This window comes from Citrus clementina, unplaced genomic scaffold, assembly GCF_000493195.1.
Source record: "Citrus clementina cultivar Clemenules unplaced genomic scaffold, Citrus_clementina_v1.0 scaffold_2, whole genome shotgun sequence".
Classification (NCBI taxonomy): domain Eukaryota; kingdom Viridiplantae; phylum Streptophyta; class Magnoliopsida; order Sapindales; family Rutaceae; genus Citrus; species Citrus x clementina.
The window spans coordinates 7,620,069-7,646,130 of NW_006262688.1; the positions used below are offsets into that span (position 1 = coordinate 7,620,069).

The 26,062-nt window shown below is 33.7% G+C and overlaps 3 protein-coding genes across 9 annotated transcripts in view; 2 read left to right on the forward strand and 1 right to left on the reverse strand.

Moving 5' to 3' along the window:
- Positions 1-1,110: 1,110 nt before the first annotated feature.
- Positions 1,111-5,939, forward strand: LOC18050542 (sanguinarine reductase). Of its 2 annotated transcripts, XM_024191332.1 has the most exons (10): positions 1,111-1,506; positions 1,969-2,081; positions 2,174-2,227; positions 2,341-2,425; positions 2,848-2,953; positions 3,804-3,890; positions 4,031-4,128; positions 4,951-5,060; positions 5,258-5,367; positions 5,517-5,553. In XM_024191332.1, exons 1-9 carry the CDS (start codon positions 1,224-1,226, stop codon positions 5,318-5,320), a joined length of 999 nt encoding a protein of 332 aa, XP_024047100.1. In that variant the 5' UTR covers positions 1,111-1,223; the 3' UTR covers positions 5,321-5,367; positions 5,517-5,553. The 2 variants fall into 2 exon arrangements, with proteins under 2 accessions (XP_024047100.1, XP_006446243.1); XM_006446180.2 differs by lacking the exon at positions 5,258-5,367 and having other exon boundaries at positions 5,517-5,939.
- A 1,263-nt stretch (positions 5,940-7,202) lies between these two features.
- Positions 7,203-11,724, reverse strand: LOC18050543 (phytochromobilin:ferredoxin oxidoreductase, chloroplastic). Of its 3 annotated transcripts, none has more exons than XM_006446182.2 (8): positions 11,379-11,724; positions 10,552-10,668; positions 9,605-9,699; positions 8,659-8,752; positions 8,409-8,540; positions 8,199-8,303; positions 7,635-7,685; positions 7,203-7,503 (listed from the first exon to the last, which is right to left on the reverse strand). In XM_006446182.2, the coding sequence occupies exons 1-8, from the start codon at positions 11,592-11,594 to the stop codon at positions 7,324-7,326; spliced, it is 990 nt and encodes a 329-aa protein (XP_006446245.1). In that variant the 5' UTR covers positions 11,595-11,724; the 3' UTR covers positions 7,203-7,323. The 3 variants fall into 3 exon arrangements, with proteins under 3 accessions (XP_006446245.1, XP_024046997.1, XP_024046998.1); XM_024191229.1 differs by having other exon boundaries at positions 7,614-7,685; XM_024191230.1 differs by having other exon boundaries at positions 7,412-7,503; positions 7,652-7,685.
- Positions 11,725-18,676: 6,952 nt separating this feature from the next.
- The window catches only part of LOC18050545 (protein CHROMATIN REMODELING 5), a 22,526-nt gene continuing 15,140 nt past the window's right edge, over positions 18,677-26,062 (forward strand). Inside the window, exons 1-8 of one of the 4 annotated variants that reach the window (XM_024190586.1) lie at positions 18,677-19,126; positions 19,649-20,444; positions 20,594-20,658; positions 22,395-22,835; positions 23,668-23,892; positions 24,061-24,144; positions 25,264-25,323; positions 25,453-25,556. In XM_024190586.1, coding sequence (XP_024046354.1) covers positions 19,706-20,444; positions 20,594-20,658; positions 22,395-22,835; positions 23,668-23,892; positions 24,061-24,144; positions 25,264-25,323; positions 25,453-25,556 — 1,718 coding nt within the window. In that variant the 5' untranslated portion in view covers positions 18,677-19,126; positions 19,649-19,705. Of the gene's footprint in view, positions 19,127-19,147; positions 19,344-19,648; positions 20,445-20,593; positions 20,659-21,561; positions 22,237-22,394; positions 22,836-23,667; positions 23,893-24,060; positions 24,145-25,263; positions 25,324-25,452; positions 25,557-26,062 lie in introns of those variants that run through there. The other 3 variants (XM_024190585.1, XM_024190587.1, XM_006446184.2) reach the window with 3 other exon arrangements.

The following is a 26,062-nucleotide window of genomic DNA, read 5'->3' on the forward strand; positions in this document are numbered from 1 at the left end:
GATATTTTTGGGCACTTTCATGGACTTGGCTATTGGCAGCTGCCGCGAATGAATTTAATGCTAATTATGACACTCGCTCATTGCCTCTGCAGACCATCAGCAGTAGGTGGATTAGTGACACGAAATCTCTCTGCACTCTTCAAACGACTGTATGCAACAATTGTTTTATCAAAATTTACCCAATGCAGGATCCCTCTGTAAGCAACAAGAACAGGACGATCAAACCAATGCAAACTATTCAAGTCCCTAGGGGATGAAATCAAACGTTGGCTCCATTTTCAACTGTCAGAGCAGAAAATCTCCGTGGAAAACTCATCACAAAAGCCTGGATATTGAGGAACACTGGGAAAACTCACCAACCTGTAGCTGCAGCTGCCATTAGTGTGAGGATAGCGGACCAAGCTGATTGGCTGGGGAGTTGATAAAAGACTTTTAGCAATCAATCATCACTCAGTTCACCAAAATGAGCTCTGCTTCCGGGACTCAAAAGAGCAGAAAAAATAAAAATAAATTGAATAGAGACTAAAAGGCCCTATGCTTTACAAATAGAACTCTGCATCCAATGTCTAAAACGCTTCCCACAGAATGAGATTCACCCAAACCATAGTGAAAAGAACTAATGTTGCTTCTTTATAGATTAACTTGATGAGGAAGTAATCTTTTTAAATTGGAACTCTTTAAGGCTTGCCTTATATTTTTCTCCCTTTGCACCAAGCTTGTTATATTAATATTATCTCCTAATATATCTCTATGTGATCCATGCTTACTAAAATATATACTTTTTCTTATAAGTACTGAAATATATACTTGAGCTAGAATCTTTGTAAAACAAGGAAATAAATGTAGAACAGTATAAGGCAACACCACTTTTGGCTAATTATTATTATTATTATTATTTTTGGGTAATAAATAAGGATTGGAGAAAAGTTTAAATCTATTTTATTAGTTTCAGTGAAATAAAACTATTAAAAAATCAGTCTGAACAATCCTGTCAAAATAAAATAACAATAATAGAATAATATTTGAAAAAAATTGTCTTTTACAGATTTTATCAAATTAAAGTAAAATGATGCAACGAAACAAATGTGGTACATTTGTTGGGGCCAATATCGGCATTCCGGTGGCAAAAATAACCACCACCACAAACACCAACGGCTCTCTTTGTCCACACCCTTGCTCTGCTGCAACTCTGCGGACTTGCATTTGCATGTTTCGTGTCATTAATGGCTACCGAGCTCTTCTTCTTCACTTCCATTCCCAATCTTCCTTTCCCACTTATAAAATTCCCAAAACACCATCAAAGCCTCCCTCTTTTTTCACTTGCACCACCCACCATCTCTTCCAGATTTAAGACTGTTTCAAGCTCTAAAGCCAGACCATCATCATCAACAGTTGTTGTTCATGCTGTGCAGGAAGAAGTAGTTCAAACTCCAAATTCAGATTCCAAAGTTACCCCCGCTTCCTCTTCTAAGCTTGTTCTCGTTGCTGGTGGCTCTGGTGGTGTAGGTACACACAGTTTTTGGTCTTTTCCTTCTCATGATTTTGTGCATGAATTTTGAGCATTTAGTTTTCGACAATATTGATTTTTGTTTTTGGACATTACCCTTTTCAGAATTTTGTTTGGAAAAAATTTGTAGTTGGTATGTTTCTTGAATTTATTGCTAGAATTTCATTTGAGACTGTGTAACGAGTGACAATGAATCAATATAATTATATTTTGACTAATGATTAAGTAATATCAAATTTGCCTTCAGGTCATAAGATTTCGAAGGATAGATTCAAATATTGCCATAAATTTCTTAATTGATTGTTAATTAATGTGCTTGGATTCCTATTACTCACCGTGGAAAGTTTTTATTACTAGTAAAGTGAAATAAAATGGTATGAGCTGATTCCTGCTTTTCCTTTTCTCTCTTACTAGAAGCCAAAATTTAGTTAATTTGTAAATTAATCAAATTTATTTATCAGGGCAATTGGTAGTGGCATCACTGCTTAGTCGCAATATCAAGTCTCGCTTATTACTACGAGATCCTGAGAAGGCAACTACTCTGTTTGGTAAACAAGATGAGGAGACACTACTGGTGAGGAAATAAGAATGCAAACCATTTCATTCTTTTAATTTTGCAGTGAAAATGGAACTTCCGTAAAATTCATTTTCCCTTTTGTCTTATAGGTTTGTAAAGGGGATACTCGGAATCCAAAGGATCTAGATCCAGCTATATTTGAGGTGGTTATTTACATATTCTTCGTCTGGCTGCATCGTGCCTTATTTTCATTACGGAATTTAACTGGTTATCAAATATTTACAAATGTATTAAACTTCGAAACCTTATCTTTTAGGGTGTCACACATGTGATCTGTTGCACTGGGACAACAGCCTTCCCTTCAAGGAGATGGGATGGAGATAATACACCTGAAAAAGTAGGTAAGGGTTTTACCTTTCTATTACTGAAATTGCCAAATACCTTGTTATCTGTTATATTTTAGCTTTGCAGTGAACAAGGTGAACATAATTATTGCTGAAAAACAGTTAACAGAAAAATTTAAGCTTCTAGACTAGAGACCTTTTGGTCAAATTGCTCCAGTATCACTTTGAACAACTGCTGACACGAAAAACTTCAAGTGACCAGAGATAAGAGTTTAAACTATAACAAGCATTACCTTTGTGTAAATATTATCACCTATGAATTTGTAGTTGGCATTGTTGAGCAACAGCTTTTCATATTTATTTGATATTATTCTTGGTTGAGTGCATAAAAGCCAGTCAATTATATAAGTTACATGTCTTTTCATGAAAACATATGGTATACGATATCAATGGTTTTAACTATACTGAACTTTTTGAAGATTGGGAGGGTGTGAGAAATCTTGTATCAGCATTGCCTTCATCTCTAAAGAGAATTGTACTTGTCTCATCAGTCGGTGTGACAAAGTTCAATGAACTACCATGGAGGTAAGAAACTTCTTGTTTAGATGGTAAGTGGTTAAGTTTGTAGTAAAGTATGGCAAATCTTAGATTCGGTTTCTTGCATGATGGCGCCTCCAGTTTACCTCTAGTGTTATAGTGTGTGGACATTTTATTAACTCACAAAAACTAATGATTTGATTTCCAGAAAATTTTTTTCTCAGATACTCTCCCTGGCTCCCCCCTTTCTTTCTCTCGTCATTTAAACACTTGATATATTCAATGTTATAAAAATAATTGGACACAGCCATTGAGACCTCATGCAAAGGATATTTATAATCCATTGTCCTACTGGGTTTTTGACACTGATGGCAAAGTCAGAAACATTCATTGCTTTTAGAAAGACAAGATTGACTCCTTGTTGCAATATAGTTTGCTACCCACTAGGACCACAGTTTATGTGAAGAGAAGAGACAGAACGAAAAGAAGACAAATGACAATGGAAAATGAGAGACATTGAAAATTATGGATTATGTTAAAACTGAAGTATAAAGCATTATCTTTTATTAATGCAGCAGAATTTCAGTGGTGTACTTTCAGGAAACGACCATATAGAAATTTTATGTAAGCTCTAAAATAAATTATACCGTACCATCCGTTCGCATTCAGTAGTATGGTTGGATTGGATGTCTTTTAATTGATTAAATGTTAGTAATGTGACACAATATTCAGGAGGCAAGTGAATTGTTTCTTTTGTAGAAAAAAAATCAACTATATTATTACTTTTTGATGGTTGGTTTGCTATGAAAACGGGCTGTTCGTACTTTCTCCTTATTCATCTTAAACTGCATAATTGATAGCTTTGGTTCAATAATCTTGTTTCAATTTTATTTTTCAGCATAATGAATCTATTTGGTGTTCTCAAGTATAAAAAAATGGGTGAAGATTTTGTTCAGAAATCTGGTCTTCCATTTACCATAATCAGGTCAGTGATTTATTATTTGTGTTTTGCTTGTTGTCTGGAAAATTACGAGCCCATATTAGGATTTGGAAGGATTCTAAGTTTCAATGCTTATAGTTTTATGTTGATCAGTTTATGCATTTATTACATTTTATGAACACCAGAGCTGGTAGATTGACGGATGGACCTTACACGTCATATGACTTGAATACTTTGCTAAAGGCTACAGCTGGGGAACGACGTGCAGTTCTTATGGGCCAAGGTAAGCCATTTGCAGTTCTTTCGAATGGAGCAAAATTAAAATGGTTCCTACTTGGACAAAGAAAATTAGTAAAGAAAAGGAGGATTACTATAAGTACTTAGATCTGCCTCTCAATTTTGTATCCATTTCTAACTAGTAAAAGAAGCATTGTATAAATTAATCTTTAAGACTTCATTTTGAAAATTCCATGGTTGTAATGTATCTCCCAATAAACTAATACAAGCATATTAATCTACCATCATTTGTCTCAAACTCTGTTTTGAAGTTTAGTAATTCCCCGTCTCCCTGAAAATGTGAAGGGCGAGAAATGTAGAACCATGTATATCTAGCTTTTGGCCTCTCACAATCAGTATTATAGAAAATGATAACTGCAGTGAGTGTGGGAATTTATTGTTACTCTTACGGTGCTCGTTTGAAAACTTCCAACTGCTGTGGATTATTGATAATTTTTTCTACTTTCTAAAACCAACGGCTTTGAAATACTTTACATACAATCATTACCAATCAGAGAAGCAGGGGAGGGAGTTGAAGTCTCACTTATACGTGGCCCTAACTTTGAATCTGTCATCATAATTTGAACTTACCGCAGGTTTATCAGGCAGTTTAGTTGGTACGTTTAAAGTGTTCATCTGACTAAAGCTAATTGGTGTCAATTATGAATTTTTGTGCTTTGGTATGTGCAAATAGCGTTATTCACGGTGATGCTGATGAATAATGCATTGGCCATTTGGCCTTGTCCACATCAAATTTTTGAGATATATGTGTGTCTTGTCTTCTTTATCCGTGTCTCTTAAATTAATGGGGTACATAATTGGGTCACAGGAGATAAACTCATTGGAGAGGTTAGCAGAATCGTGGTTGCTGAAGCTTGCATACAAGCACTTGACATAGAGTTTACTGAAGGTGAAATCTATGAGATCAACTCAGTTGAGGTAACCTATAAACGATGATTCAAATATATAGAGCATTTGGGGCCATTCCATATACTTTAGATGATTTTATTCTTATTTCCATAAATTTTTAATTGCCAAAAGTCACCCTTTTAAGGCTAGATGCAAGACAAATCTGAAAAGCTTGAATTTTAATATAACACTGCATTTTGTTCTGTTCTATGATTTCCCATGAAAAGCCACAAACATATGAATCTCAAAGCCTGAAGGAACATGCAAGACCAGATAATGAGGGTGTGTGAAGTGAAAAACATCAGAACTTTAGTATGAATGCTCACGCTTGTTTATGGTAATGCTTGTTATATTTCATAATGGCACCAAAAAATCTTGAGTTTTATTGAACCTAAATCGTTAAAAACTTGGAGCACACATTCTGTGTTTGTATTTTGTGGGAAGGTGCTTGCTTCATTTTGCTGCACTGAAATTTATATTCTCCAGGGAGAAGGTCCCGGAAGTGATCCACAAAAATGGCGAGAGCTATTTAAAGCTGCCAAAGCCAAATGATATCGACCTTTTCTCACATTCATCCAGGTTCATACAAATTGTGCCATATCATTCTATTTTGAAACAAGATTACACATGAAACTTATTTTGTAAATTTTACGAACCTCAGTAATTTGTGGCATATTCTTTACATTTCTTAAGTTATGCACACTTGTGGTGGTGTTATTGATATTGTTAATGTAACACATAAATGACCTATGTTATTGAGGCTAAAATCTAGCTCCAGTGCTCAAGACTAACGTGAATGTAATGAAAAGAAGAAGAAGAAGAAGAAAGTTACATCCCCCATCACATACATTAACTTCTCGGCCTCCATCATGCAAAGTTTCAATACAACTTCCTATACTAGATATATAATTATTGCCTGCAGGAAATTATCAACAAAATTAACCATAGAAATATTAAACAAAAAAATACTGATAAAGTAGATATATAATTATTAACCAAAAAAAAAAAGAGAAAAAAGAAAATTCACCATAAGCAGTGAACAGAAAGAGAAGAAAAATGGTGAAAGTTCATGGTGAAAATATATTATATTATTTCTGTCAGTGTGAAACTCAAGGTAATTCTTAATGTGCTTTTTGGTGGTGCTAGATAGCTTTCACAAGAATTAATATATTTATTAGGGTTTAGGGTTAGGATTTACGAACTATGTGCCCAGTGGTCTACCCTGCAATAAACTCAATAATTTTCTTCCACTAATAATGCAGACAGAATTTTACCATTACTTGAAAGGGAATTAATCCCATAGAACTCGAATTTATTTCCTCAACATATATTGAGGGCATGAGTACGGAGTACCCTCAGACTACAAGCAAAATGGCGTTTACGAATGGCATTAGTAAATATACAACATGCAAGTGTATTAACAATGCTTTAAGAACGCAGGCAATACTGAGGTGATGGTGCCGCCGGAGGCTCCTGTTAAAATATATTGTTAAAAAAAAATACTGAGAAACTGTTGTTTGAGAAAAATAATCATTGCTAGATACCTTTTAAGTTCTAAAATTTATCAAAACTCCCTTAACATTAAAGAAACTATTAATCTTCAAATTTTTTTTCTTTTAATATTTTAACCCTGATGTAGTAAATTCCACCATTTATCATTTTTTTTTTCACTCTCTGTTTCAAAGCTCGTTTTGAACAATCTCTTTATTCTTTTCTTCTAACATTTTTAAATCAAGGGAGTGTAACAATATATCATGAAAATGTACAGGGGCAATAGTAAAAAAGGATTTCTTTAGAGAGCAAAGTGAATTTTCATTTAAGTGAATTTTCATTTATTCTTTATTTGTATCTCCCTTGTTAATGATATTTTTATTTTGGTTACGCTACTTGTATGTTTGCATTAGCCCTTCTGCTACCCAGATTCTATCTTTCTGTAAACTTATCAGAACATGGTCATTTTCTGACTGTAATATATCTACAATATTATGTGTATTTAAAAGTCCACCAATCATATGATCATCTTCTCCAGAACCTATTCCCAGACTCAAGTCTTTCATGAGTTCATCAAGGAACAACACAATCAAGCAAACATGATGCATTTGGTCTGACTGTACATATTTCAAGATAACACATAAAGCATATTCAATGTACAAGATCTCGAATACTATCTTATCTAAACAACATTTTTACCAGCGCGGTAAAGATCATAAGGTTAGAGCAAATAGTATGAAATTAAACTAAGAAAAAAAAATGAAAGGGATGGGAAGACAAGATTTTATGTATTAATTAACTTTCAGATTATACCGACAAATTCCCCTCTTGAATCCCATGGGCGGTGTTCGAAAGACTTGCCGATGATGCTGCGCTTCTCATTTACAGTACCATCCTCACAGCAGTACTCTGGAAAGTAAGCCAAGAATTTCTTGCTTCCTAATTCCTTGATTCCATTAAAGAGAAAGTTTCCCAGCAGGTCCTGCAGATTAAGTTGGAAACTCAGCACGATATTTTACTTGGTGATGGAAATAATATTAAACCTAGTGGAATGGAAGGAGTTGCACAATCCACTGATAGCGAAAACATAACTTTTGAAGTCAAGAAACATACTGCTGCAAGTGTCTCACCGATCAACTTCTTCAGAACTCCATGGCCTGGATCCTGCTTTCCATAAATTGCAGTGACCAAAAAAGTTTGAAAAACAATCATGGTATTCATAAGAATCAGTGCAACATAAACCTATAAAATTTATAAGCTTCCATGCTTCAGCAACTCAACAAGAAAAGCATCAGGACAATTGTCTCATTCCTATCCGTTATCAGTAGCCAGTCATATCAGTGAACTGGGAATACAGATAGGTAAAGTTCTAAAGCTTAAATATCCCTTGATATAAATATTGCCTTCAATTCTGCTAGTCCTAGAAACTTGTCTTCTTAAATTAGATGAGTTATATCTGACATGACATAATTTTAGGGAAAATAATTTATCAAATACCTTTCGACCAAAAATACGAGATGGACCTCTAAAGTACTATGTCATTAGTTTATGCATGTAACAAGGATGCTTCTGTAAAAGATGGTATGGCCATATCTCTATGATACGAAAGACACATATAACTCAGCTACGGTCTGACAAGTGTCCTTTCCTGCTAGTGACGGCTTGCGAAGAACTAACCTTTTCTGCTCTCCAAGTTAAATATCTATGTTGTGCTTCGCAATTGCACATAATTTGAGATACATCTGTCTCCTCAACTGCTTGGTCCATCAGCTTAAGCCATGCCTAGAATTGCAATGGAAAGTAGTTACACATAAGAATTATTAAGAGGAAACCAAATAAATAAGACTTAAATTACAATTAATGCCATGAAAGTTAAGTAGATTCTACCTTATAGTATTCCATAAATGCAGAATACAAAGCATCATGCTTGTCTTGGCTTGAAGTAAACTTAGTCCATATCACTATAGGCGAGAAAAATTTTATAGACTCACTTGTAAGTCTTCCTCCCCAGGGTAAAAGCTGCATGAAATCTGTGTTCAGTCACCATTTAATAAACTTTAGAAGGATCAGCAGAAACAATAATAATTTACAAGATCAAGGTGCCAATAATGTGCCGGTATTGAGCATTGCACATTACCTTGGTATACTTTAGACCAAGAGGCATTAAGCTTTTATAGTACTTATCCTTGTAGTCTCTGTGATGAATGACATCATGCAAGGGGTTCAGGTCCCTACAAATAATAGAACAGGGATAAGTTCAGAGATATATACCAACAACTCTTGTTTCCAATAATGCTCATTTTGTTTCCTCATTAGAGTATTTTATTACTGCTCTTTTAGAAAACACTTTAGCAAAAGCTGATTTCTGTTTTCTTGTCTACAGTGATTCTTTTCAATAGTTTAAGAAATAAAAAAATAAGGCCATGCTCACAATCACTCTGGTTTTCATTACCACTCATTTGATAAAGAGGTTAACAACAATACCTTTTTTTTTTTTTCCATCATCAGTGATTCAACTTTCTTTCCCATGGCCAAATTAGAAAAAGTGGTCTAAAAGGTAGCTAATAACTCTCAAAATGACCAAATGAATTCTGGGTTTCTCCCTCATTTTGCTTCGGTGTGCTGCTTTTCATTTCTTAAAGGGAAGGCTGGGTGCTGTCTTCAGGTGAACTAATTGGCATGATTACTCCTATCATATAGTAAAGGAACAGGCTCATGCGCCCCCCCCCCCCCCCCGGACCCAAAAAAAAAAGGGTTAGATGCCACACGAAACCCCAATCAACATACTGAAGAGCAAATTATGTTGAGAAAATGAGATGTCATGAAAACAGATAATGCGAAAAAAGTTTGGAGAATGAGATAGGGGATGCATAACTTTCAATAACATATTAAGTCCTGGGTCAATGACATATATTGACAGACTCCCCATTGTAAATCAACATAGACATACATTTAAATAACATACTTATCTAGGAAATTATATGAGCATACTTCAGGAAAATCAATAATGATTATTCCAAACAATACATCTTAAACTCTTTGTCATAGTCATTATTAGGAACAACTCAAACTCAAACACTTACAAGACGACAATGTTTGTGCTCGCTGCTGTGAAAAAGTTGGCGCAGAAGATGGGTACATCAAATTCTGGTTTTGGGAAGACTGCAAAATCCAAAACCTGCATAAAGTTATTGAGAAAAGCTGGCAAATAAAATCACACAATGTACATTATTTACCACAATAATCCATGCATTGATGATGAAGGCGCAAAGGTTGAAGAGACACTTTGCAGCTCAAACCAAATTTTCACCAGTCAATGCAGCAAGGCAAAGTAATATACAAAGATATTATTTTTTATTTTTTTGATGGCATGAGACTATTGCTCAAATTACAATTCAAATTACAACTCATATTACATGAGAGTATAACTGATATGTACAATCATATATATATACTGAGTCCTGTTGACATTAATGCTGATATGACACTGCTCAGATTTTTTTTAACCCTCTCAAATATTCGAGGGACGTCAAACTCCCATCCTGGGAGAAAGACTGTCTTCACTCAAGCTCTGGGGCTCCAAGGAAGGACATTTAAATTAAACCCCTGCAATGCGTCTGCGGAGGCTCGAACCCCCTCCCTCACATTTGTGAGGGAGTGGCTCTAGCCACTTGGGCTAAGCCCAAGCGGTTATATACACAGATATTATTAACAGCAAAAACACAGATAATATTAAATGCACAATGAGCCAAATGAACATAGAGAAAAGTTCCTCATGTGTTTTGGAGATAATTTCTGCTAGGTTTCATTCATCCATTTAGCAGGTAAACACAGTTACCAATATAGAAATTTATTTCAACTAGAAAAGAAAGTCTCTTGTTTGCAAGATTTTCGTTCACCAACTGGAAAGAACGGATATCTGAGTTTTAACAGTCAAAACAAATTGTAGCGGAAGATAATCTCCCCCCCCCCCCCCCCCCCCCCCCCGCCCCCCAAAAATGCAATCTAGTGATTTACCAAGAGACAATACCTGCATTACTTCATTTTGTATGCTCATACTGCGTAGGAGTCTAATCTTGGGAGCTTGAAATGATGACATTTGAAGCTCTGTTTTCCCATCCATTGCAACCAAGGTATTATATTTCTCCTAATTACACAGAAATATTCAGTTTCTGTAAATAGCATAAATGCAGACATATGATCACAGCATAAATACTAAAGCATTATTTTTCCTAGCATCTTTTTTCATAAGATAGGAATGCTTCATATCAAATCTACCATGCTTCTATTTATTTGCAGATCTGCCGTTCGCTTAAGGAATTTAATAAATAAGGATAACCATAATATTAATATAATCTCAGTTAAAATAACCCTGATAACAGTTATCTTGTAACTTGAAACTATTAAGTAGTCCTACAAACAGTAGTACCAGAAAAATAAAAACACCAGATTTCATTGTGGAAATAATTAAGGCACCGACGCTGTAATCGCTCTCATTAAAAGGAAGGTAACAAATGAAATGGTTCTCCATTATTTTGACTTTTTGTTCATTTGCATTTGACATCTGAACATTATTCTCATGATCTTGCTTCTAAAAAGCTTTTCACTAATCAAAATTTTAAAATGATAATGCGTCCATTAATTCATTGCAATATGGAGGAGCAAGCAACTGACTAACTATATCTTCATAAAACAATTTCAAAAACACAACCATAACTCAACAGTACTCGTAGCACAGCTCCGAGCCAAAGACTTCACTTACCCAAGAACAAAAACAATTTCAAACCCCAGATCAAAACAGCCCAGTAAGAACCCAACTAAAGTAAAGATTCATATACACACGAGTGAGAGTTGTACCTGCAGAGGCGAAGGGGCCAAAACGGCATGCCTTTTGGTTTCATTAACAGCAAAGTCTACGAATTTCTGGTAAGAAGCTGCAGAGACTTGAAGAAGTACAGGAGCCTTCCTTCTTCTTCTCCAGTAAACACTACAACTACCACCTCTACCATTATTACAGCTACTTACTGAAGTGGTTAATGAGGGCGATTTGAGCATTAAACAAAAGTTTAACATTTGCACTTTAAGAATAACAAGAAGAAAGGAGAAGAAAAGATTTCACTGAGCTGCAATTTACAAACAATAATAGCACCGTTAGAATCTCTTTCGTTGCTCTGTTTCGAGAAAGACTATCGCTATCCGCTTTTGTCAGATTCTTCAAAAGCGGCATCGAATTTCTATTAGGAATAAGGAAAAAATAAATAATTTGAAAATGAAATGGGCCTGAGGCCCAATGATATGAGTGGTTATGAATAATTGAATCCGATTGTAAGAAGATTTGAAACACGTGCCTTATGGCAGGCTACAATGTATTAGATAAAATAAAGGGTACGTACGTTGGCACAATATATTATATTATGGTGTATTATATTATTTTAATATTAGTATATTATATTATGTTATATTATATTAATATTGTATTATAATAATATTGTATAATATTTGGTGCTACATTATACTATATTAATTTTTTGTGATTAATTTAAATTATATATTATGTTATATTTATGTATTTAAATTGTATTAATATTTTATATTAGTACTTATTTTAAATTAATATTATTTAAATGTATTGATATTTAAATATTTATTATTATTTATATTAAATTATAAATTTACTAACAAATTATAACATAAAAATAAAAAATTAATAGTAATATTACATACTATTATATTAAATTCAAAAGTTATATTTATTTATTTATTAATTATTGTTATTATTATTATTAAGAAAAAAAAAAAAAAAAAAAGAGGAAGAGGCAAGCTAATGCGGCAGGTCCATTAATGCAATGTTGTTGTACTTTTTTATCTGTCAAACATGGGTTTGTATTAATTTAATAAACTGAGGAGTTCTAATACCTTAACTAAACATGTCCAAAATGAATTAAGCTTCAGGGAAATTATTGAACATCTACTTAAGATTTTCTGACTTATAAATTTATTACCGAAAAAATTCTGCCAAAAACTCCAATTCACTTGACTTTTTTTATTTTTTTTTCATTAATAAATATATATAAGGAAATCATACGCTTAAGATTCCCATTTTGTATCAAATCCAACGGACTCAAACGTTTTTACTTTTTTGGCTGCATATTCTCTAGCTCATTAAGGATAGCCAAATGGTCACCTTTAGATGTTCCTAGATGCTTCTCCAATTGAGACCATCGTGTATATATTAAACAAGACATTTATGTTAAAATTTTGAAAGCTGTATTGATTTTTAGCTTTTAGCATATAATAGGAACTACAATGTAATTGAGCTTGAAAATTTTGTTTAATTTGTTTATCAAAATTAATTACCAAATCAAATTGAATTTGAATTTAGGGATATTATTATTTTCCCACCAAAGGTATTCTGACACATCATATCAGTACTACGGTTTGGTAAAACATCAATTTATTACTAAACGTTTAAATTGTTAGCATTTTCCCACCATTCCGTTAAAACTCAGTTAATATGTAACGAAAAATTCATAAAAGGTCAATTTTACCGCTGGAGCGTAAAAGACCATGTAATTAATCTTTTATGAATTTTGTAATTAAATCATCATTTGTTGTTCTTCCTTCTTAATGGGCAAAAATTACCCTTTATGAATTTTGTAAAATTGACCTTTTAAAAGACCATGTAATTAACCTTTTATGAATTTTGTAATTAAATCATCATTTGTTGTTCTTCATTCTTAAAGGGTAAAATCGTCTTTTACGCTCCAGGGGTAAAATTGACCTTTTATGAATTTTCCGTTACATATTAACTGAGTTTTAACAGAATGGTGGGAAAATGCTAACAGTTTAAACGTTTGATGGTAAATTGATGGTCTTACCAAACCGTAATACTGACATGATGTGTCATAATATATTTAGTGGGAAAATGATAATATTCCTTGAATTTATTACAATTCGTTAGCAAAATAAATAAACAGATCGACCTTAGATTCGTTTGCAATTCGTTACCTATTAATATTATTGGCGAATAAGGCAGTGAGCCAAGCACTAAAATCGAAGAATGAAGATGAGAGTGGCAGTGGAGATTGGAGAGCAACAAAGCAGTAAAGAAGCGAGGGAAGAGAGAGAGAGAGAGTTGATGAAGAGTAACATTTAACTTTCAAATTTTAAAATTATTTGTAATACAAATATAATGAATGGACTTGTATTCATTTGTTTATTATGATCATTCATTAAACAAATCCTATACAAATTAGCAAGTTTAAGTTCTGGTTTGATTTATTTATTCAGCGATTCAAAATGAATTCATTCATGTATTAAGATGAATTTATTTTCTTTCGAATTTAAATTTATTTACTTCGAATCGAATAAATGAATCTTGAGCCATATTGCGAACTATCAGCAATTTAACTCTCTTGCTGCCAAATTGGGCTGGGCAGCGATGTCACTCAGTTTGGCAGGCAATGGGTTCGCGTGTGGCTTCTTCTGCGACGACAAAATACATGACTTTTGGCTGGTCTCCCTCCCTTTTGTTAATTGATTGATAATTTGATGTTACAATAATTGGTTTAGGGAATATGGATTGATAATTTGCGCAATTTATTCTTTGCATTCATGTTTATAGTTTATAAATTAATATCTTACTCTTAACACCAATCGTAATTTCAAACATAACCCAGTTTTTAATTTGCACAATTTCGAAAAAGAGACCCATTATCTCTTTTTGCTCTCTCGGACTTATGCAACGGTGAAGTTGTGTTGTCAAATTACACACCTGAAAGATATTTCTGGGCAAATAACTCTTAAGTAATTTATAGTCATCTTGTTTAGGGATGGCAAAATCCTCCACGGGTTTGGAGCCCCATCCCGAATGGAAAATTTTTTTTAATAATTTTTGGGGAATGGAATGGGGAGTGAGAGAAAAGTAATCCCCAAATTATTAACGGGGTGGGGTTTGGTATTGCACTCCACACCCCACCCCCACCCCAATCCCCATTATATATAAATATGTTTTTAATTTTTATTTTATCAACTATAATGTCAATTAATAATTTTTTAATTTTTATGTAATATAAACATAATATAAGTAAAAGAAAACCCTACAATATTTTTTAACTTTAAAATATTATTATATTTTCTTTTCTCTTTTAAGGTGCTGCTCTCTTTAAATATTTTTCACTTTTAATATCAGTTTAAAATATTGTTTCAAACTTTTAGAGATTTTTAAAAAAATTTAAACATTTTATAATATGGTGATGATTTTATTTTAAGTCTCTAATTTTTAATTTACTGAAATTATATTTTTATATCTACTATAAAATAAGTAAATGGAGAATGGGGTGGGGCTGGTGGAATCATTCCCCACGTGGGGATTCCCTATCCCCAACCCACTAAATTTATTGGGGAATGGAGGCAAAAAATTTTAATGAGGTGGGGAATGGGGTAGGCATCCCCACCCCCACCCCGCCCCATTGCCATCCATAATCCTATTGTCGTAATTTTCCTGAGTATTGCTCCCGAGCAATCTCATCACACACTGTCAAGCTCACAAACTCCTCATCAAATTTGCTAATAGTAATATCCAAAGCATTTTTTTTTTAAATACATACATGGATTTATTTATGGATTACTAAAACGTGGTATTTGTTAATGGTTTGTAGAAGAATATGTTTGTAAGGACTAAGGAGAACGAGAATTAATCTATTTCCATATTCATGCTTTTCTCCCGATACTTAAGAAAAAGTGGCTAATTTAATTTAAGGGCGGTTATGTATGATATAGGTACAAACTCTTATAGGAAATATAACATAAATTCATTTATTAAATGAAAATAATAATAATAAAAAAAATAAATCATATGGGACAAGAGATGATTAATACAACTAATTAAATTATTAGTTTATATAAATAAGTTCGTACAAGAGTTTATACTTCTATCTTTACTTTTTTTTCAATTTAATTAAAATCATATTAAAAACAAATTATGTCTTTAGTTAAATATGATTCACTTTCTGTAACTAAATTAGTTTGGTCAAGTAGATTTACCTAATGTAAATAAAGAGGTCTTATCATTGTTTATTTAAAATATATATTATATTTGTTGAATAAAAATCTCACTTTGTGTACACTATGTGTAATATTTATTAAATGTTCAGCTAGGTGGCTGAAAAATATTGAACATAGAAATTAAGGTATAATATTTCTACTAATTATATAGAAATATTATGTTTCCATAAATAGCATAAATGCAGACATATGATCACAGCATGAATACAAAAACAATAATTTTTCGGCAATCCATATCTTACATGCATGTAAGATATATCCCCCTCACATGCACTGTTCATGTGTGGGGTTTATGCACTGTTCATGTGAGGGAGATGTATCTTACATGCATGTAAGATTGAGGGATCCTAATTTTTCATAGTATCTTTTTGATATGATAGCGTCGTGGGGTTTATACACTGTTCATGTGAGGGAGATGTATCTTACGTGCATGTAAGATAGAGAGATCCTAATTTTTCATAGTATCTTTTTGATATGATAGCGTCATATGAAATAATACCATATCTCAGTTTTCTCATTTATTTTTACTTTTCTTCATTTGAGTAGCGGACATAACATTATTCTCGTGATCTTGCCTGCGAAAAAAACTTTTGCCTAAATCACAAATTTTAACACGATAATGAGTCCATTAATCTATTGCAATATGGAGGAGCAAGTAACTAACTGAGGCCTGAAAACATCAAATAAAAAACACACCATTTTCATTTTCGTAAAACAATTTTCAAAGACACAAGCATAACTCAAAAATACTCATTCCACAGCTCCAAGCTAGAAGCTTCACTTGCCCAAGAACAAAAACAAAAACCCCAGGTCGAAACAACCCAATAAGAATCCAAAATTTGCTCATATAACGTAATAACACAAAAGGAAAGATTCATATACACACAAGTAAGAGGTGTACTTGCAGAGGCGAAGGGGCCTAAAGGGCATGCCATTTGGTTTCATTAGCAGCAAATTCTATGAATTTCTGGTAAGAAACTGCAGAGACTTGGAAGGAGTACATGACGCTTCCTTCTTCTTCTGTAGTTACTACCACTGCTACTACCATTAAAGCTAGTTAAAGAAGTGGTTAATAAAGGCGATTTGAGCATTAAACAAAAGCTTAACATCGAACTTTATATGTAAGAATGAGAAGAAAGCTGAAGACAAGATTTCACTGAACTACAATTTACAAACAACGCCACCATTAAATCTCCTCTTTTTGTTTTTAACTGTTTTTTTTTCCCCCACTCGTGCGGTTGTTTTGTTCCTGCTCTGTTTCGAGAAAGACTCTCACTAACCGTTGGTGCTATAGATTCTTCAAACCGGCATAAAATTTATTTCAGTAAAAATAACGAAATGGGCCTGAGGCCCAATTATGAAGTATTTACGTTAATGGGTAATAAAATTTATACATACATAAATACACATGCGCGCGCACACATACAGATATATATATCTCTTTGTGTGTGTCCCTATCTCTATATATATATATATAAATGTTCCACGACAAGATTTATTAATGTTTGAAAAAAAACAGTTAAACCGTATGGTTTAATAATGTAATGATTGAAAGTTATTAATTTGCATGATTTAATAGTTTTCTCAAATTTTAATAAAATCTAAAATTCTGGATCAAATATATTAATAAGGATCTGTTTCTGGATCTTGAACTATAATTTTTTTTTCTATCTATATATGTTAATAATTTATATTAAGTTAATATTATTTCAATCTATTATTAAGAAAACTTATTAAAGGAACCTATTTACCACCGCCATTATTTATCTACGATTAGTCCGATTATTGTTGTTTATAAAAGTCAAATTTAGTATTATTGGAATCCTCGTTGTTTAAACTCACAAACGTACAGATATCACCATCGCATGAGCTGTCATTTCGGTCAGTGTTAAGTGGTAGAGCATTGACAGCACCTTCACCACCCCTGCCGAATATCGACTGCTACTGGAACTATTGGCCGTGCGGTGTTGGTTAACTTGCAATATGTAACGGTGACTGAAAATTTATTTTGAATTATTTACTACCGGTGGATTATATGATGGTTACATTTGTATAATTGTGTAGAGAAAGCAACAAATAACCTTCCAAACAAAGATTAAGTAATCCTTTTAATTATGTGACATCTTCATAAAATGCTGATGGTAAATGTTATATGAACAGTTAGTTGTGCTAATTAAATTATTTATATTTTATCAAAAATTAATGTAATCTCGTACGCTCTATATCCAAACACAAGACAAATTAATAAATAATATTGTATAATTTAACAACGGACGATGTATGATTTTAAATATAATCCACCCAATACAAATTGGTTTAATATAGTATAGTACAACAAAAAATTATTAGTCTAGTGCAATACTCTAAATACAACATTGATCAGTTCCACGACCAATGTTATGACATTAAATGTGCCATATGTTTACAAATATTTTAGAAAATTTTGTTATGATGATAAATATAGCGTTATTCTATTTATTAACACTTAAAATTAGAAAAATTCTTCTCAAAATTGATTTCTACCTCAAATTCTTTTCTGTAATATAATCATATAACACATTCTCACAGCCTTTTTGAAATGAAAATCCCATTGAACAGAATTTAAGCAAAATTAAATATATCTTAAAATGTAGCGTACAACACCACCATAGTACATCATTATAACACTACCAAAATCGGGAACCTCTTTTCTTCACCCGCGTCCATCTTTTTAGGGCCGGCCAATTGTCATCTTTTCGCTGCAACCAAATCCGCTTCGTTTTTAGGTCAATGATAAGTCCTTGACTTGCCTCCGTTAAACGACAACGTTTCTTTCGGCATTTGCATTTCAGTACTGAGAGTGAGAGAAGCTTTAAGGCTATATTTGTCTTTTCGAAGATTTATCCCCGAAACCGCGTTCACAGCTACAAAAACTCGCCCGGATTCTTCACCGTTCGATTAACGTCCCTCCCAAACCTTCCTCGCCACGTGGATAAAATCCGACAGGACTCGCATCTTCGCTTTTGAACTCACAAGTTAAAAATCAGATTAAAAATAAAAATGAAAAAAATAAAAAAAATAAAACGAAAGCTTTTACAAACACGTTTCTCCAAACAAAAAAAAAAAAAGAATGGAGAAAAAAACAAATTAAAAACCCTTCATATCGCATCTTTAATTGTCTTTTGATAGCCATAACCTCTCTCTCTCTTACTCTCTCGTCTGATCAACGATTAATCCACAATCTACAACTCGTCGTCTTCCTCTTCAAATCGGAATCACTTTTTACAATCCGGGGTCTTTTAACGACCGCCGCCGCGTTGGAAAAATCCGAATAAGAAAACCAAAATAAAAAACCAGAAAAAAAAACCAGGAAAAACGACGTCGTCCTTTCCTTTTATTTTTTTCATTTTTTTATTTTTAAAATTTCCTCGACCGGTGATCAGTTCCCGGCGGTATAGAAGGTGTGCACGATTATTAACCTGCGCACTTTCCAATTTAGATATAGAATACCTTGGCCTGATTAGTCAAAAACTCGTTTCGCTTTGTTTATAGTTTTAGAGGTTAGTCACGTGCTTGAATCATTTTTTCCACTCCGTTCACGTCGATTTCTTCACTGTGATGATGGAAATTAGTAATTTAGGTTTCTGATTGTGAATTTAGGGTTTCCTTTGGGTAATTCGGTTCTCAAATTGGAGTTTTTTTAGAGGTTTTAGAAATGGATTTTGTTCGATTTGGAGTTTGACGTTATGGATCTATTCTTTTCGTGTGCTTGATCTGGTAATACAATTTAGGGTTTCCTTTGTGTTAGAATGCTCTCAAATCAATATGTTTTGACGTATTTGTGTCAAATTCAAATTTTTTTGAGAGTCCAACTCATGCTAAATGATCAGAATCACTACACGCTTACATTTCTCTCAATGCTAAGCTAAAATAGAAGTGAATATAAGCTTAAAACTTGATTAGACATTGGTTTTAATATTGGATTATACTGTTTTGTTAGCTGAGGCTAAAATGGGTTTTGTTTTATTTGTATTTTGAGGGTTAATTTACAATGTTCATTTTGCCTATTCTTTGTTGTTCAGGTGTTTGAACCGGTTTGAGAGGTGTGAAGTAAACCAGTAGAAGTTCCATGTGAGAGGATGGCTTTTTTTAGGAACTTTACAAGTGAAGCAGTTTCACAGAGCATCCTGGAAGACAAAGCTCAAGGACAAAGTGTTGGGGGCATCAGTTCAGTAGGGAATGAGGAGGATGTAGATGGGACTTACGGTGAACGAGATTTTGATATTAACATGGATGTACAGTATCAAAGTGATGGAGAACCGGATGATGCTAATAGACTGCAAAATGAGGCTGCCGCTGTTGACCATGGTGGCGTGAGGGATTTAAACATGCAGCCCTCTGGTAGGAGAACTGCCCTGGCTGGGAGATGGGGTTCTACATTTTGGAAGGACTGCCAGCCTAGGGGCCCCAACACTGCCGGGTCTGATTCTGGGCAGGATTCGAAATATGAATATAAAAATATGGAAGGGTCTTACTATAATTCATCAGATGAAAGGGAAGATAGATTAGAGTCTCAAGATGAGGGCCAAAAACCAGCTAACAAGGCTGCAAAGGGTTACTCAGATGTTCCTGCAGATGAGATGTTGTCTGATGAGTACTATGAGCAGGATGGGGAAGAACAAAGTGACTCAATGCAGTATAGAGGGTTTAGCAATTCTGTTGGGTTGAACTCTAGATCCCAGTCAAAGACTGTAGCCGTTAATAGCAGTGTGTCTAGGAGATCAAGAGCTTTAAAGAGGCATAAAGATGTCGATGATGATGACGATGATGATAATAATAATGAGGATGCTGATTATGAAGACGAGGATGAGGAAGAAGGTAATTTTTTTATTGCTGTATTTCTTGCGGATTTAACGGTCCTCCTGCTTCAAAAACAGGGACAAGATAAAAGAATGAATGCACTAGTTCTTAACTTCACTTCTTTGGGGCAAGTTGTTACTGAAACTTGGTTGCCTTATTATTTCCAGATGACCCTGATGATGCAGATTTTGAGCCTGATTATGGAGTTACTGGCAGTCGCCCAGGCAACAAGGTTACTGTATTCTTATAGTGTTGTTGCTGTATTATGCTGTGAATTTACAATTAAGACAACTGTGTAATTATGCCTGGCTGTTGCATTACTATCTCTGCTGGCTTCCATTTTCACTTTCTGTGATTATTTATTTTCTGCTTGTCATGAGTGATATCTTTGGAGGGGTTGGCTTTTGTGTTTTTTGTTTTGGGGGGGGGGGGGTTTAGGGGAGCATATGTTGTTTTTGTAATTTTTTGATACAGTTATATTATACTGTTTTGAGAGTTTATTGGTTGTTTTGTATAGATCATATTAAGCTATTTTTTTATGTCATGTGGACTGCTGGTACACTGCTGTTACTCCTGTTATTTGTTATTTCATATGTTGTTGTTTCAGAAAAAAGAAATAAAATAAGTAAAATAGAGATATCAGTATGTTGTTTGCGAATGAATTAGGTATACACACACACACACACATGCATATATTTTCTAGACTGTTATATTTTTGGGTTGTTGTCTTCATTTCATCTGCTTTGAGGAGAGGAATCTATTGTTTTTGATAATTATTATGAAGCTTAATGACTGAGAAAACACTTTTTTATCTGTGCCTTTTTGTTTAGCATTTGATTCTCAAATCTTGGATCAATTAGTGCTGAAACTCTAGATTATCTAATAAAATTGGTTCTGAAAGTCAGGAAACATCAGAAATGTATAAGACTAAGACAGTTTTTTAGGTGGTTGATAAATGGTATTGCTGGAGATCATGAGATTAGCGGCATTGGTAGAGTTAGGAAAATGCTTAATGTTCCTTTTTTGGTGGCTTAGTTTGCTAGTTTTTGGGTTTTGGAATAATAAGGAAATGAGTGCTGAACTTTCAATATGAATCTGATTACAGTTGGAGGGGGGGGGGGGTGCTGTTGGATGTAAAATATGAAAATCATAGAGAGCCTTCTTTCACAATACGTTGGAATCAGAGATTTAGGGTTCATTTTGAAGGTTTGGTTGGCTTTAAATAGTAAGGGACTGATTCTTATTTGATGATGGAGGGAGATCTTGAGAATAATGAGGTTTTTGAGGTTGAAGTGGTAGATGTCAAGATTTGGTTGTGGGTTGTTAATTAACATCAATAATCAGTGCAAAAGAAAACAGAGAGCTGGATAGGTTATGGAGAGACAGTAAAGAAGCTCTTGTTTTTTGAAAATGTAAAAACTCTTTCGGAAAAATTATTTTACTTTTTAATAATCGTAAAAGATTGCATGAATTTCCATGGTCTCCTGGATCTTACTTTATATGGGGGCAGAGGGCATACACAAGTATTTGGGTTTTTCTTTTCTTTTCTCTTTCCTTTATTTTATTTTAATTTCCTAAATTTGAAGTCCTTGTGTAAAGTGTTTGTAATTTTACTGGTGGTAATAGTACATGTGGAGCATCATTATTTCTATACAGGATGTAAGGATTTGGATTTTAGACATGGCTCTGTGTTTGCATGATGCACTGGTTGTGGCAGTGGGACTAAGCCCAATGCAGACTACATGACTGCTCCTTGTGAATTGCAGACTACATGACTGGTCCTGGTCAATTTATAGATCAACTATCAAAAGTATTTATTTTTCCCCCTGTTTTCTGCTTTATGTATACACGTCTACATCCTTATGTTGGGAAAATACTGCTGGCTTCTGGATAGTATGCTAACATTCTGCATTGTAATCAATCTGATCCCTCTGCACACTGATAAAGTGCTTTTTCCTGTAATACCAGGATAAAGATTGGGATGCAGAAGATTCTGATGAAGATGATAATAGTGATGATGATCTAGATGTCTCAGATGAAGATGATTTTTATTCTAATAAGAAATCTAAGGGCAGACAAAGAGGAGTTAAAGTTGGTCGTAATGTAAAACCTGCTAGAGAACGCAAATCATTGTATTCATCCAGTCGACAAAGGAGAGGAAAACCATCATTTGAAGAGGACAATTATTCCGCAGAGGATTCTGACAGTGAGAGTGATGAAGACTTTAAGAGCATAACCAGGAGAGGTGCACAACTACGTAAAGGTAATGCTCGATCCACAATGTCGACAAAAATCAGTGGACAAAACAGTGAGGTTCGCACTTCTAGTAGGTCAGTTCGTAAGGTATCATATGTTGAAAGTGATGGAAGTGAAGAACTTGATGAAGGCAAGAAAAAGAAGCCCCAAAAGGTGCAGTCTTCTAAATTTTTTCTTCTTTTTTTTTCCTTTTTTTTGAATACAATCTTAGATTATGAGTTATTACATGCTGGTTTCTGCCTTTATTTGATTTTTTGATTCTGAAATTGATGCTTTTTCCACATTGAGAAGAAAGCCTTGTTAATTATCTAGAGAAGTTCAGGAGTAGAATGATATTTTCTTATATGACCTTCAGCAATTCTAAAGTATGTACCGTTCATCATTTGTGTTTATATGTGGAGTTGCATTGTTTGGTTACCCTTGAACATGTGTTGTTTTTTCTAACCAAATGATAACTGGAACATAGTTTAGAATTTCCAGTGTCACTTGAAATATATAGAATAGAAAGCCAACAACTGATCTCTCTGCATGTGATTCCTAAACCTAACTTTATTTGTTTTCTATTGAGTTACTCACATTTCATTAATAGGCTTACCTCTGTTTTTGTGAGTATTTATGAGATGCCGGAAAGTGATGTATTTTATCTGAAGTTAATTGCACATATAAACCTAGACTGATTTTGTTATTAAAGGTTCTGTGTAATGGAACTCTTTTAGTTATTATTAGGTTCTTGACTTTCCATTCTAGTTATTAGTTGTAGTTCCATAGCAAGAAAAAGGGTCCTTGACTGTCCAATTGAAAATGGGTTCAGTTCATTTTGTGGGAGTTTATGCATGTGTGAGCGCCAAGTATATTAATTGGCTTTTTCCTTAGTTGCATACAGTGTGTATCTTTGTTCTTTATCCATTAGTATAATGAATTTTAATTTTTTCTGTTGGATTGTATTATTTTTATTTTTAATTTTTATCTGCTATTAATTGTTTAGGATGAGATTGAAGAGGAAGATGGTGATTCCATTGAAAAGGTGCTTTGGCATCAGCCAAAGGGCACGGCTGAAGATGCTGCAAAGAACGGTAGATCAAAGGAACCTGTTCTGATGAGTCACTTGTTTGATTCTGAACCAGATTGGAATGAGATGGAATTCTTGATAAAATGGAAAGGCCAGTCACATTTGCATTGTCAGTGGAAATCATTTCCTGAGCTACAAAATGTATGCTTTTAATTTTTGGTTTTATTTATGCGTATTGTTAATTTGTAGCTGAGTCTGAACATAATTTTGGAGAATTCATTTTGCATCCCACTTCTTATATCATTTTAATTTTTATCTCTTATCCTCTATTGTTTATATGCTCTGTACTCTGTCTGTGAGAATTTGCAGCTTAGTGGTTTTAAGAAGGTTTTGAATTATGCAAAGAAAGTAGTGGAGGATGTGAGGTTCCGGAAGATGGTCTCTCGTGAGGAGGTAATATTTGGTTTCTTAAATGCCAAAACTTTTTCATGGAGTTCATGTTTTTGGTGTGCTGATGGACATGTAAGTGTTTTGAAAGTCTAATTTTTCGTGACTAATCTGAATGATATCATTGTTACTGGTAGCGTGTATATGAGTTTGCATAGCCTCTATGGCTTCATGACTCCATGACTTTATATGTCACAGAGTCTTTCCTTAGTCTTGTTTTCTTCTGATGTTAGCAAAAATTGGTGACTAGTTGATGACGAGGCAAAAATCAGTCATTAGTTGATGACTACATTAGTTGATGACTATCTTTCCTATATGCAAGTATTAATAAGAAACATTGTTTAGTGTCATTAAGTTCAAAGGTTGTTTACTTCTTATCCATTTGATCTATTTTTCTCCTGTAAGCCAGACATCTTATTTACTATTTAGCATATCATAATTATTCTGAGTCTTTAATTTTGTGTAATATGGCATATTGCCTTTGATCTTCTAACATCAAAAGGACATGTTGAGGTACATAGGGCTCTTTAGCAGCCAGTCGTGTGGTGAAATAACATTTGTTTTTCTGAGGCATTCAAATTAGTGAGAGCTCTGTGCTTTGAGCTGTCAAAAAGTGCATGGGACGATAGGTTGCTTTCTTAATCTCTATTCGAAGAATGCCAAATGTTGTTGGAAGTGTGACAAATTGTCAATGGCCAAAATATTAGCTTGCCTGAAATCCCATCATCTGATTTTTGGATTTTGCTTTGGTTTTTTATGCTGTGTACTTTTATTCACTTTCGTTGTTAAAGAGAAGACTACTTGTTAAAGAATAGTAAAGGATACAAAATTGATATGGCCATCACCTCCAAATTATTATGAAATTTAGGTACTGTGATAAGAAATTCATGATTATATGCTGTTTTAAAAGCATGTTTTTTTTTTCTGTCTGGATCTTCTTTGTGCTCCAAGTGTCCACAATAAATGGCACACCATTGGGTGCAAATTCTTTTATTGCTCTTGTATTGGAGAATTTTGCCTCTGTGTTTTGATAATGATCATTCATATGTCATCAATGTGCAACGTAAGCTTTTCCGAAGGAGCTTGGTTGTTTCTTAACTTGTTTTGTCTGATTTTCCATGTCAGATAGAATTGAATGATGTCAGTAAGGAAATGGACTTAGATATCATCAAGCAAAACAGTCAGGTTGCTTTTTGTTATCATCTTGGTTTCCACTTCTCCCCTTAAATATCTTCAGAATTTTTTTTTGTGTACTTTTTTATTTTTATTTTTTGCTTAATGTTTCTGAAATTGGTTGATTATTTGGATTTTCAGGTTGAGAGAATAATTGCTGATCGAATTAGTAAAGATAGCTCGGGTAATGTGACGCAGGAGTATTTAGTCAAATGGAAAGGCCTTTCGTATGCTGAAGCAACATGGTATAACCAACCTAGCTCTGTGGTCATTCATGGTTCAAATTAGAACAGCTATAATTCTTTAACCTCTTTCATGTTGTTTTATGTCCTATGGGGATTTCTCCACTTTGTAGATTCTGTTTTCTAACCAACATATTCTTTTTTGTTTCTCATAAAAAAATATTCATTTTTCTTTAATTTTCTTGAACAACTGCTGCTTTATTCTGTGTACCATTAGCTTTTTTCTTTATAATTTTTAATTTTTAACTATCCACATTAGTTTCGAATAAAAATTTAGTTTACTTGGCTAAAACATATATTTTAAGTAAACTAAATTTTTATTCAAAACTAAAAGTTTAGTTTACTTCAGCTAAACCATATATTTTGGACTATATTTCCAACTTCTAATATGCTTATTTTGTTCTAAGCCCAGTGCGCCCACATCTTCCCCCCCCCCCCCCCCACCACTATTTTGGCGAAAGCGTGTAGTTCCACGAAACGACAGGGCCCACGTATTCTCTTGGTCAAGA